General features: G+C 46.7%; 3 protein-coding genes across 3 annotated transcripts; 2 read left to right on the top strand and 1 right to left on the bottom strand.

The window, feature by feature from the left end:
* The first annotated feature begins 57 nt into the window (after positions 1-57).
* On the top strand, positions 58-3170 carry lrrc34 (leucine rich repeat containing 34). Its single transcript, XM_084443370.1, has 10 exons — positions 58-182; positions 361-473; positions 663-727; positions 820-903; positions 1036-1164; positions 1285-1380; positions 1722-1876; positions 2083-2238; positions 2547-2673; positions 2865-3170. Exons 1-10 carry the CDS (start codon positions 79-81, stop codon positions 3156-3158), a joined length of 1323 nt encoding a protein of 440 aa, XP_084299496.1. The 5' UTR covers positions 58-78; the 3' UTR covers positions 3159-3170.
* A 91-nt stretch (positions 3171-3261) lies between these two features.
* Positions 3262-10204, bottom strand: mynn (myoneurin; the record flags this gene model as incomplete). The annotated part of the gene is made up of 9 exons (XM_084442814.1): positions 10179-10204; positions 8740-9029; positions 7840-7849; positions 7330-7486; positions 5811-5970; positions 5502-5680; positions 5293-5376; positions 4149-4454; positions 3262-3458 (listed from the first exon to the last, which is right to left on the bottom strand). The coding sequence occupies exons 2-9, from the start codon at positions 9000-9002 to the stop codon at positions 3262-3264; spliced, it is 1356 nt and encodes a 451-aa protein (XP_084298940.1). The 5' UTR covers positions 9003-9029; positions 10179-10204.
* Positions 10205-11295: 1091 nt separating this feature from the next.
* Positions 11296-12471, top strand: LOC311312805 (apolipoprotein D-like; the record flags this gene model as incomplete). The annotated part of the gene is made up of 5 exons (XM_084442813.1): positions 11296-11320; positions 11527-11600; positions 11743-11864; positions 12010-12098; positions 12193-12471. The coding sequence occupies 5 exons, from the start codon at positions 11296-11298 to the stop codon at positions 12423-12425; spliced, it is 543 nt and encodes a 180-aa protein (XP_084298939.1). The 3' UTR covers positions 12426-12471.
* Positions 12472-13990: the final 1519 nt, after the last annotated feature.

Raw genomic sequence — 13990 nt, 5'->3', positions numbered from 1 at the left:
TATCACGAGCGCCTGTTGTTGCTATAACAACCCAAACCTTGGCTGCAGTGTTCGTGACGGTACAACTACAGTTTCACTATGGGTGGTATTTCAGAGGTTTACTCTGTTGTATGCACAGAACTAAAACTGCAAATAAATCCATATATATTAGAAGTTTTGCAAGAGTCAGAAGGGAAAACTGGGTAAGTTTTGTTTGAGTATCGTGATTCGTGACCGCTCCGATAGGGGCAACAGGCTATAGGATCAGGATATTAGCCTAGCTAGCACTATCATAGTGACTATGTAGCCAACGTTATTAATTTCAACGAACTTATCCAACGTTATAATTAAAGGACCCCATGCACTGCCTCTGTTTGGTAGTGATGTCACCATAAAATTGACGGGAAACGACCGCCTGAGACGGGTTCAGAAATTGACCGACAGCGATGCCCTGGCTCTATCAAGGTCTTTCCGAAACAACGAGTCGGTGACAGGTCGGTTGCAGGACGCATATATCACCGCTCTTGTCTCCAGTAATCTACTACCGCTATAGATGTCAGGTGGGGAGAAGCAGTGGGACAGAAGGGAGAAATTCGGCTGCAATGAGTCCATTATCAGTGCTTTAGTACTAGGGTTGGGGAAAGGACTACCTCATTCAGCTCAGCTGTTTGCTTGATTGACAGGTCTGGATGTCAGGTACAACACAATCACAGATGAGGGGGCGGGATACCTTGCTGACCTCATACAGGTAAACTTGTCACATGACCTGGGTGCTGATGAGATGGACCAACTGACGTTGAAAATGGGACTAATTTTGCATGTCATTACTGTGGTGAACAGGAGAGCTCTTCCCTGCGCCGCCTGGACCTGATGTGTAACGACATAAAGGCCGATGGTGCTGAGCTCATTGCCCGGAGTCTGCTGGTTTGTACTGACACATTCTCTCACAATATTACCATCATCTATCTCTGTCTCTCCTCCCACCCAAAAAAAGAAATGGCGTCATATTGACTTTCTTCCTTTCCCTCTGGCTCCATATTCTCGGTCTTTCTCCAGCATAACGATGCTCTGCTCTCATTGCGACTGACTGGTAACAAGATAGGGAACAGAGGAGCTATGCACTTCGCCAGCATGCTACAGGTCAACATTACCCTGCAGGAGCTTGATGTGGCGGACTGTGACCTGGTAACTAACACACATACATATAAGACACACACAAACTCACACACAGTAACTTACCATCACACCTGATCTGCTGTTATCACATGCGCAGAAGAGACCGTGTTTCCATGTCTCGCTCTGCAGGGTACTCAGAGTGTGATAGCCTTTGCCATTGTTCTAAACAACAACAAGAGTCTTCGCTCTGTCAACATCAGCCGGCCGTTGCTGTTCAGCCAGCAGGTAAACACACACACACACACACACACAAGCTGTGTTCGGAATCGCTCCCTCGTTCCCTCATTCCCTATATAGGGTTCACCATGTAGTGAACTACCTAGGGAACGGAGAAAATGTAGGGTACTTGCGCTGTTCCCTGGAAATCAAGGTGAATTGTGGGTAATAAATAGTGGACTATATAGGGAACGAAAATTCCGTGGAGAATTCGGACACTACAAACAAAATGGCTGACGCCCTATATAGTGCACTATATAGTGAATAGGGAGCGATTCCGAACACAGCAACAGTCTTTCTCTTCGCCCCATCACTCTTAAATCTCCCGCCCTCTCTTCTCTCTCTCTCAGGAGGAGACAGTAGTCCATCTGTCTCGTATGCTGGTGGTGAACCAGTGTCTCCAGCAGCTCCACCTGGGGAAGATGGGGATGACGGACTCTGGTCTGGAGAGGCTGACTGAGGCCCTCAGGACCAACTACAGTCTACGATACCTGGACCTGCGTTGGTACACTACACAGATCCACACACACAACCTGGACCTGCGCTGGTACACTACACACATCCACACACACAACCTGGACCTACGCTGGTACACTACACACATCCACACACACAACCTGGACCTGCGCTGGTACACTACACACATCCACACACACATTAACTTCCACCCCCCACCCCAACCCACACACTCCAGCCTCTCTCTCCCTGCAGTAACCGTATCACTCGTGATGGGGCAAAGTGTCTAGCTGAGCTCCTGAAGCACAACGCCACCTTGGAGATCCTGGATCTGTCCTCCAATCGGATTGAAGATGACGGGGCGCTGTACCTGAGTGAGGCTGTCGCTCTGCAGAGCTGCAGCCTGAGAGCGTAAGACGACACACACACACACACACACACACACACACACACACACACAATCTTGACACTTCCACTATGCCTGACCCATGTAACCCATAACCCAAGGATAAAAGATCCCATCTGTGGACGAATGTCGCTTTATGGACTGCGACAGATGTCAAATTTCAAGGTGCAATGTTATGACACGGCAGTATGTCCCAATTGGATGCGTACTGCGTGCAAAGTATGTACTTTCTAGGGGCAGCTGTAGCACGTACTGGTAGTAAAAAGTAGAAGTATGCGATTCGGAACGCAGCCTTTGACTGACTCTCTCTCAGGCTCTCTATCCCTAGCAACAACATAGGCAGCGTGGGACTGGTGTCTCTGGCTAAGACAATGCAGATCAATACTACTCTCACACACATCTACATCTGGGGCAACCGTCTAGAAGAGCCTGTCTGCCAGGTAACACTGCCAACGCGCACACACACACACACACACATTGCAACTCCACCCTAAGAACTATGAAATAAGAGTGGTATGATAGAAATAAAATAGTATAATTTCTATTTAATCTTCTTAGATCTACATTTCTCTCATACACTCTGTCTTGCCAACACACACGCACACACACATACACACACACCCTGCTCCAGGTATTCAGTGAGCTGATGGCTAGCGGCCGCTTGGCAGCGACTGCGACCGACGTGAGTGTGTACGAGGTGGACGGCCGCGTGTGTCTGGCCGAGGTCTTCCACGGTCTGAGGAGGCACTACTACTGGACACCCAGCTATGGCCGGGACGGAGACCGGGCCACTAACTCTGCCCTCACTCTCGCCCGAGACTCGAACCCAGGCACTGCCCCGACCACCGTCGCCCAGCCACGCCCTGTGAACAAGCTAACGCCTCCCCTGGCCGCCCCAGCCCTGCTGACCTCTGCTCCATCCTAACAGCCTGGAACTCTGGACCTCATCAATCCATATGCTTTATTGTTATTTAAAGCTACAATGTCTAAGATTTTAATGAGATTTTAAGCATTTATATACTGTATTGCTATGATAAAGAATCCTCTCCGTCAGACTCTGGTTTGATTGTAACAGTTTTGTTGATGGGGAGAGAGGCTCCGCTGTCCTCCACAGTTGGAGTTTGGTGAAGAAATGTGAGTGGAGATGAGTCCTCCCCCTGACCGGTGGACAGCTCCTGTTCCTCTTTCATCTGTGGGGGTTCTGGGACAGCGAGCTGCTGGACACCTGAGGGACAGAAGAGGGAGACTGAGCTTTCTAAAGCTTGAGTACTGATGTGCTTGCTTCCACCCTAGGCTGAGTATTCCTGCAGTGTCATTTTGCTTGAAAAAGAGTTCTTTGATCTCAAGCTTCTTTACCTGGTTAAATAAATAAAATAAATAAATTTTCTCCCATATGTCAAGCGAAGCCTGGCTTACCCCCCAAAAAATCAAATAATTATTTAATCACAGATTGTCTTTTGATATAACTGCATGAACCCTTCAGATCATCCTACAGTATATTATACAACAACTAGTTCCGACCGCACATTGGCCAAGATGCATTTGTAGCCGTGCCAATAACCATGACATAGGCTACCAACCGGCAAATCACCGGTAAAGGTATCACCCTGTAGATGTTGTCAGCTGGGTTCAATAGCTATAGCAACGGTAAACAATTGGGAACTATTTTGGATTGTGCAGGGCTGAAAGCAACGCAGTTTAGTGAAATTGAACACTATAAACCCATCTTTTTCAAAAGAATATTTAACAACAGTGCAGTGCTGTTGAATAAAAGCATTAACACACTCAAGGTTGCGCTTCATCGTGGCTATTGGCACGGCTGTGCTGCGGTCATAGGTTTATATATTTAGATACTTCAATGTTTAAAACCATACATGTACTTTTAACTAAGACAGTAGGATATACTGTTTCTTGCCTTGAGTTTGTGTACATCTTCCTCTTGTCTTCTCCCTGAAACTCTGAGCTGTAGGACAGTCTGCAGATTCACCAGAGGGGGACTGGCAGTCCCTGGCTGGTTCTGCTACTCCATACATGTAGTCCTCGCCATCAGACTCTGGTTTGATTGTAACAGTTTTGTTGATGGGGAGAGAGGCTCCACTGTCCTCCACAGTTGGAGTTTGGTGAAGAAATGTGAGTGGAGATGAGTCCTCCCCCTGACCGGTGGACAGCTCCTGTTCCTCTTTCATCTGTGGGGGTTCTGGGACAGCGAGCTGCTGGACACCTGAGGGACAGAAGAGGGAGACAGTGAGCTTTCTAAAGCTTGAGTACTGATGTGCTTGCTTCCACCCTAGGCTGAGTGCAGTGTCATTTTCTCCCATATGCCAAGGGAAGCCTGGCTTACCCCAAGAATCCAAATAAAAATGTTTACTGTTTAGTTGTAGATTGTTTGCATGGTGTTATGCCAATATTATTCTGTTCTCTACCAGAGTGGCTAGCTGGTAGTGTTAGATAGCTAAGCTTCAAAAGCTATTTTGTTAGCCATGCCTCCTCTTTCACCTGGCGACCTGGGCACTTAACAGCCCTGGTTTTCTGGACCTCAACAACTTAAACAAGGCAGGCTATTCAGAGACATTGTCCAATGTGGTTGATACAAGTTACTGGGATAGCTAACACATGGCCTACCATGTAGGAAACTTCCCTGCAACTATTTGTGCACTCTCCTGTTAGTCATGTCTCTCATGAAGTATTTAGCCCATGTTTACTGCTCTATATATGTTCTTAGCAAATAGACAAACATTTTCCAGGAGGCTTGCTCGATCGTCTCGTTGAGAGAGGTCAGGGAAGAATTTTTACAGCTCACTTTTCTGGCCCCCGGGTGAAACTGGTTTCTTGCTTCCCTCTGGAATATGTAGGGGTGGGACCTATGCCCACCTCCCATTGTTCTCTGTAAAGCGCATTGTGTTGCCTCTGTGTATGAAATGCGCTATTCAAATAAAGTTTGATTTGATGTGATACTGTTTCTGCATTGTGGAGAGATCAAGGAGTGTCACAACTCTCTCTTTCAAAGGCTCTGGGTAGTGTGATACACCAAAGGTTGTAGCATGTTGTGTACGTCTTACCTCTGTGCATTCGTGAATGTCTGTTCCGTTCTGATACTGAATAGAAGCGTCTATCACAGTGCGAACATGCGTGTGGAGTCTCACCTAAAACATACACACAGACACACACACATACACGCACATGCACGTACACACAGTCAACACATCTACACACAATGTTCCAATAGGTGGTGTGATACACCAAAGGTTGCATGTTGTGAATGTCTCACCTGTGTGTCTTCGTGAATGGGCGATAAGAGAGGAGGAGACAGAGAAAGACATGCCACATTTGTCACACTGGTACGGCTTCTCCCCTGTGTGTCGTCTCCTGTGATAGATAAGAGTGCTGATCTGGGCAAATGCTTCCCCACAATCTTCGCACACGTAGGGCCTCTCTCCGCTGTGTAGCCTGCAGGGATTATGCGCATGCGCACACACACACACGTCATGATATACACTTTCTCACACCTCTCTTCCTCTCATACACGAAGTGAATGGAACAAGATGGATAGTGGAAGTCAAACAGTGAACAGCCAAACCTGGAGTGTATCTTGAAGTTTGAAGAGGTGGCGAACTGGAGACCGCAGTCCTCACAGCGGTAAGGCTTCTCCTCCCCGTGGTACATTCTACAGTGTGACACTAGTTGACACTTCTGCACAAAGCTCTTATCACACTGAGTGCAGGCAAACGGCTTCTCTCCTACAACAGAGAGAAATATATATAGGCAAGGCAAGTTTATTTGTATAGCACATTTCAGCAACAAGGCAATTCAAAGTGCTTTACATGAGACATTATTAAAAGCATCAAGACAATATAATATAGACACATACAATATAGAAACATAAAAGGTCATAAAACGAAATGCAAAAAAGGACACTCTTTATCACATACTGAAACCTCTCTCTCCACTCACTTACGTACAATGTCCTTCTGTATAGTTGCTCGCTGGCTTTTCACCAGTGCCTCAAACATCCTTTCTGAGCAAGGGACCACATCAGCTGTCACTAGGCACACCTTGCACCAAAAATCCAACTTCTCCATTTCCAACATAAATGTCCTTTTTTCTCTTCCTCCCTCAAGTCGTTCTACTAACATTCTCTTGTACTTTGCAAAACATTTAAAACAAAATGCAGGAAAAATAAAATACAGGAATAAAAGTTACAGTGCAGTGTATGAATAAATAATAATTTGATTTAATAAAAAGCAGCGGCAAAAAGAAAAGTCTTCAGTCTTGATTTAAAAGAACTGAGAGTTGCAGCAGACCTGCAGTTTTCTGGAAGTTTGTTCCAGATATGTGTAGCATACAGTAAAAACTGAACGCTGCTTCTCCATGTTTTGTTTTAACTCTAGGGACAGAAGGCAGGCCTGTGCCAGACAACCTGAGAGGTCTGGATGGTTCATAACGTAGCAGCAGATCAGAAATATATTTTGGCCCTAAACCATTCAGTGCTTTAAAAAACCAACAGCAGTATTTTAAAGTCAATTCTTTGACAGACAGGGAGCCAGTGTAAAGACCTCAGAACTGGAGTGAGGTGATCCACTTTCTTGGTCTTAGTGAGGACTCGAGCAGCAGCGTTCTGAATCAGCTGCAGCTGTCTGATCTATTTTTTAGAGAGACCTGTAAACAGACCGCTACAGTAGTCGAGTCTACTGAAGATAAACGCAAGTTTTTCCAGATCCTGCTGAGACATAAATCCTTTAATCCATGTTATATTCTTCAGGTGATAGTAGGCTGACTTTGTAATTGTCTTAATGTGACAGGTGTGAGTCCATGACTACACCATATATAGAGAGAGGAAGAGGTGTGCACATGTGACACTTTGTGTTTGACTGGGTTCCTATCTATTTTTTTAACAATCAGAATGCTGCTGAGTAAACACCAACAGTATAGTAAATTGCCAGTTTGGGAACCTTTAAATATCTAGCTGTGTACCTAAGGCTGGAATGAGGAACTGATTAGTGCTGATAAGCCACTGTAAGGACAAGCGATGACAAGAATTCCAATGTTACCTATGGCAAATAAACGTTCTATTCTATTCAGTATACACCTTGTCTCACCTGTGTGTAGGCGCAGGTGAGTCCTCAGTTGGGTCGCTTGTCTGAATTGTTTAGAACAGATGGTGCAGTGGAATGGCTTCACTCCTTTATGAATCTGCATGTGTCTGTACAGACTACTGTACTTGGAAAATACTTTCTTACACTCCATACACACTGGCTGCTCTCCATCACTCTGGCAGTTCTCCTTCAGTTTACTCCTCCCTCTTCCTCTCCCTCTTCCTCTCCCTCTTCCTCTCCCTCCTCCACTGCTTCCTTTCCTGCGTTTGGCAGGAGAACTCAGGGGTGAAGGACTCCGCTCTGAGGAAATGTCTCTTCTCATCTTTATGGCTTGGAGGTCAGAATCCACAAATGACAGCTCCTCTCTTTTTACTTCCACTCTTCCTCTCCCTCTCCCTCTTCCTCTCCCCCTACCGCGGCCCCTCCCTCTCTGGGTCGTGATGTCATCGGGTGCGCTGCTCGTTGTGGTCATGTGGCCAGGCGAGCTCTTGGGTTTCCGGCCCCTCTTTCTACCTTGACCTCTCTGAGGAGTTGGTTTGGAGTCTTCAAGGCCGGGAGGAGAAGGGGAGCTGGGTAAGGCTGGGGGGGAGGGACTAGTAGGCTCAGATTTGATCCCTGCTTCTGATTGGCTTGAAGCCTCTGACCTCGACAAACGAAGTGTTTGGTCCATGTACCGCTCCGCTGCCGACATTCCGAGGAACACGGCTGCTCTACGCACGACCTCCGATGTTTCACTGTTCACATGGAAACAACAAAACCACAGTCAATAAGAACAACAACAACAACCTCATGATCAGACAGAATACTGCATCATGGACATTGATATCAATCTGGTATCTGATTAATTAACGTAAAGATAAAAATATTTTGTCATCAGGTCGAATCAGTCACGGAGTAGGCTAGGTGGTGTTGCAGGGTATTAAATTAACTTTTTAGCTCACCAACCAAATGTCTGGTAGGTGAACAATTCTACCAGCCAAATGTTATATTTTGTTGCAAAATAATTACCCGCCTAAGTGTCAGGTGGCTTTAGCCTGGGGCCTGTTTGCTTTGCAGCTGTGGTTTCCGGTCTATGCGGATACTGTCCAAAAACACGAATACCCATAAACCTACGATGCGATGCAGCAAGAACTTCTTCTGTGAAAGGCTACTTCATTTGGTATGTCCACGTTTTATTCTAATTCGTAGTGACTGGCAAGACTAGGCTGCTCGATTCGGCATTTGTGTGACAGGATACCAACGGGCTCTAGACCGGAAACCAAGCGAACAGAAAGCAGGCTCTCCCCCGAGGACAGCCTGGTGACGCGAGGCTAGGTGGCTTCTGAAACGTCAAATGAAAAATGGACCTGCATTTGGCGCTTGGCGGGTGTTCATTTCTGAGCCTGTGGTGTTGTATAATGGCCTTTGTCATACCTATCAATGCTCATCTCTCCCGTGTAGACAAACTCTAGCAGCTTCTCTAGAGCGTGTTGGTTCACCAAGTCAGGGTCGAGGGTCGTGTCTTGTTGAGCGTCATCAGACACACAAGAGAAGAACTGGCTAAATGCCGCCAGAACATTTCTGTGTGCTCGAAACAGGAAATCGCCCACAGTGATTGTGATGTCACACAGGAAGTAGGTCTCTCTCTGTTGACGCAGCTGCTCCAAGAGGAGCTCTCCATGAGCTTGCTGAGACATGGCTGCTTCCAGGTCACCCAGGTTAAACTGAGGAAGAAAGAGCCCATATTAAGGCTGAAACTTTAGACACACGGTTGGGCACCACAGAGTGGACAGACAGTGGGACATAATGGACACATATGGCCTACCCATAGTGCACTGTAGATTAGGATTAGATTAGAATCCCACACTAACATACGTGGACGTACTCAAGAAAGATGCAGGAGCGCAAAGCACCAGCGAGCGAGCCAAATGTAAGATCGGAATGACTGGAAGCACGGATGGAACTCGTCCGAGGACGACCTAGAGATCAGGGCCGGCCCTAGCATTTCAGCAGCTCTAGGCGAGATTTGTTGACGGGGGGGGGGGGGTGCTGCTGCTGCTGCGCGATTTGTTGACGGGGGGGGGGGGGCGGGGTGCTGCTGCGCGATTTGTTAACGGGGGAGGCGCCCGGCGCTGGGCGGAGGCGCCGCATCGCATTGCGAAGCGTAATAGAGACAGTAGGGATTACGGAATGAAATTATTTTGATAAAAATAAAAAATAATTTTTTTTTTTTTTTTTTGGTGCTCCTTGGCCAGGCGCCCCTTGGCCATTTGGCGCCCTAGGCGACCGCCTATTTCGCCTATGCCTCGGGCCGGCCCTGCTAGAGATAGTTAGGATTAGTAGTACTAGGCTACTAAACATTAGGCTACAATAATGAGCTGTACAACTGTTTGAGAATATCTGGGTTGCCCCTATGTAAAAATGATGCCACGGAACGGTGGCCTAGTCTCTCTGACTGAGATCTTATATAATGAGAGGCGTATGACTGCAGTTTCTTCAAACGACTGAAACAAAGCAACGTTTGTGTCTGATCATTTAGTAAAACACGAACATTAGAAGTATACTAAATATAATACGTGCACTCGTTTCAAATTATTACTTTACAGGAAGCTGAAAATTAAACACGCCAGGAAATATTTATCAGCTAACGTTATATTAATTGTATCCATCTTAACTAGCCTGTAAGAACTTCCATAATAACAATGTGCTCTTATTTCGAAAGGTTGACGGGGGTCGCCTCGCTCCGTAACTCCGCTCCGGGTTAAAGTTAAGACATGCTGCCGCATTCAAGTCAGTGGACTCCGTCGTCAATAAAATACAACGAATCAACAAAATGCAACAATTTTGAGCTGAATTCGTAACAGAAAATGTACCTTAATTTTATAAGACCTCTCCTTAATCCGCCATTTTTGGAGGGGGGTGAGTTCAATCTGAAAACGCTGTGCACGCTTTTCCTACGGTTTCCGAACTGAATGGCATGTTTCCTCGAAAGGGTGTGCAACGATAGTTTTTTTTCTCGTTTAGTGGGTGTGTCAAAGGTGTTAGGCTACATAATCAGCAGACTGATATAAACCCCGCCGTATCTGCTCAGCTGCCATAGGTGCAACACTCGAGTTGCGCAACAGACATGGTGTTCAACGCATCACCGTTTTTGTCTCAATAAACGTTTTGCAACGTTTTGTCGGAGCTGAACTTACCCCAGGTGCAATAACATCTCGCGAGATTAATCGGCACAACGAGCACCCACCTTACACCAGCAAAAGAGAAAAAAGGTGAAAAAAGGTTGATTACGTTGTCAAAATGTACAATATTTATAGACATCTTTTTTTTTTTAAACAATATTAATTCAATGAGAAATGTCTGATATTTTATTGAAGAGAATCAAGACTGAACACCATGTTATAACTTCTCCAACTGTCTTTACAGTCATCTGCAGGTTCACAAAAACATCAAATAAACCTGCCATGTCATAGCGGGGAAACACACAGGTGTATATATATATATATATATTTATATATGTATATGTATATATATGTATATGTATATATATGTATATGTATATGTAGGCTATATATATATATATATATATTATTATTATTTTTTTTAACTTTATTTTGTGAGGCAAGTCATTAAGAACAAACTTTACTTTACCATGGTGGCCTAGGAAGTGACAAGAGTCACACGAAAGAGTGGTGGAGAAGATAAAAGCATGTTAAAACACAAAATACATAAATATTGCTCAAATTAATTAATTATGTTTAGTGTGTCACAGCCATTCCAATGAACCAGCATGCACAATATCAGGGCCCTGGCCAATCTAAATCTTAAATGGAACAGGACCATAATGTTTTAATTACACCAGTTTACCCTGCAATGACAAGTCAAACTAACTGCTGGGAAAAGGGTCCACAAAGGGTCTTATGTAAACAGTGTGTTCAATATTCTTTCTCCTTCCAAAGTCCACAGAAAAACGCTGGTTCTGCTCAGACCATGACCGCTTGTCCACCTAACTGTGGTGAACTTCAATAGCATACAGTAGGGCATACTGATTCCTCACCTTTCTTGGACGTGAAGATGAGGTCCTTACAGGTATTGGGGTCATGAGAGTCTCTGGCCATTACTATTTGAAGTTGAAGTGTGTGTGTGTGCTTGCCGGCTAGTGTTACTGACTGTGTGACCATGTGGGCCGGATCCTGTTTGTGGTTCTGATCGCTGCTGCAGCTGGACATGCTCAGTCCATCCACCTGGGCAGGTGCCCCCGCCCTGGGGTCCAACAGGACTTTGACGTCACCAAGGTAATCTATCAAACTGATTCCAGTCAGGGTAATGACTGCACATGTGATTCTCAATGCATGTGTATTTGATGTCTGCTCAAATCAGTGCATGTCTGTGTTACTGGAAAGCCTAACACCATTGACCCCTCCTCCTCTCCTCCAGTACTTGGGACGGTGGTATGAGATAGAGAAGCTTCCTGCTGTGTTCGAGATAGGGAAATGCAACCAGGCCACATACTCCCCACTTCCTGATGGAACTGTCCGTGTCTTAAATTCAGAGCTTCTGTGAGCAAACGTTCTTTAAAATACACTGTTTGATCATTTTGATGGTGGCTAGCTGTAAAGTGGATAGGTATGTGGTCTCACCTGAAATACACACACACATGCGTGCACACGCACACACTTAACATCCCTCTCACTCTCTTCATAGGTCCAGTGGGCAGGTAAACTCCATTGAGGGTGTGGCCAAAGTCAAAGACCCATCCCTGCCTGCCATTTTAGAAGTGAGCTTCTTCCAAGGTAGGTCCAAGCAGTGCCAGAACAAACCTCAACACCTGGCAGGTGTCCCTGTGCCAAGCCGATACCTGACTACCGTCCACCTTTCTCTATCCAGGTGTTCCTGGGGGTCCGTACTGGGTCCTCTCTACAGATTACCTGAGCTATTCTCTGGTCTACTCTTGCACCGACTACGGTCTGTTCTACGTAGATTTTGCCTGGGTCTTAGCCCGCACCAGGACACTGCCTGATGATGTCATCAGCCGTCTCCGTGACGACTTGCACACTGCCGGCGTCGATACCAGCCGCCTCACTGTCTCCAACCAGACAGGCTGCGAGGCCATGCCCTGAGAACACACACATGAATATGAAAACATGATTCTATACTTTACTTACATCAGTGGTAACTAATAAAACATGAAGCTCTATTCATCTCCTGGTGGGTTTATTTCACTCGCCTTTCACACCCTCATCTGTGATCTATGATGGATGGAAAACATGTCTGCCGGCCAGGTCCACTGTCTATGACTGTGTGAAAGGGGGATTTTACACAGGCCTATCTTTGTTCAATCGACTTGATTTATCAATGAAATTAGGAGTACAGAACACCTACTTTATACAAGTGAAATACCACTCCTATGCTTATGATAGCTTATGACGCCGTGGTAGCCTACAGTATATGGTCATTATATTTATATTATGGTTATTGTATTTAGGGAAGTGGATGTTATTAAAAAAAAGGCGGCGGCATGTAGACTACTTACTTATACTTACTACTTGCAATTACTGTACGTCGCTTTGCATGAAATGGTCTGGTAAATGACCGTGATGTAATGCAGTGTACTGTCGCCCATAGCGACGGTTGCGCAGTAGCAGACAGGACCCCCAGAGGCCATCCCACCCAGAGAGATCAGCAAGACCAGGGCGAAGACCAGGGCGAAGACCAGGGCGAAGACCAGGGCGAAGACCAGGGCGAAGACCAGGGCGAAGACCAGGGCGAAGAGCAGGGCGAAGAGCAGGGCGAAGAACAGGGCGAATAACAGGGCGAAGAGCAGGGCGAAGAACAGGGCGAAGAACAGGGCGAAGACCAGGGTGAAGACCAGGGTGAAGACCAGGGCGAAGAGCAGGGTGAAGAACAGGGCGAAGAACAGGGTGAAGAACAGGGTGAAGACCAGGGCGAAGAACAGGGCGAAGAGCAGGGCGAAGACCAGGGTGAAGAACAGGGCGAAGAGCAGGGCGAAGACCAGGGCGAAGAACAGGGCGAAGACCAGGGCGAAGAGCAGGGCGAAGACCAGGGCGAAGACCAGGGCGAAGAACAGGGCGAATAACAGGGCGAAGAGCAGGGCGAAGAACAGGGTGAAGAACAGGGTGAAGAACAGGGTGAAGAGCAGGGCGAAGACCAGGGCGAAGAACAGGGCGAAGAACAGGGTGAAGAACAGGGCGAAGACCAGGGTGAAGAACAGGGTGAAGAACAGGGTGAAGAACAGGGTGAAGAACAGGGCGAAGACCAGGGTAAAGAACAGGGTGAAGAACAGGGTGAAGAACAGGGTGAAGAACAGGGCGAAGACCAGGGTGAAGAACAGGGTGAAGGCGCCTTCGGCCAGAACGCCCCTCACCAGAGCCTTGGCAAGCTGCCAGAGAAGTTGAGAGGAGGAGGCAGAGAAGAGGGGGGAGGGGGTGGAGGAGGGAAGACAGAAGTTGTTCAGATCAACAGTGACGTGGGGCGGGAACAAAGGACAGCTTTGACAAGACTGGGGTGGGTGCTGAAGTGCACTGCTGTCTTTCTCAGTGCAGTGCGCACTCGGGAGTGTACTACATTCTAGCACCTTTTGGTCTGAACCTCAACTACGCTCTTGTCCTCGATCACCTCCGAGGACTGTCCCTCCTTCACCTCAATCCGCAAATCCTTGACGGAA

Source organism: Borostomias antarcticus (assembly GCF_949987555.1).
Source record: "Borostomias antarcticus genome assembly, chromosome: 9".
NCBI classification, from domain to species: Eukaryota; Metazoa; Chordata; class Actinopteri; order Stomiiformes; family Stomiidae; genus Borostomias; species Borostomias antarcticus.
This window is presented reverse-complemented; position numbering and strand designations above follow the sequence as displayed.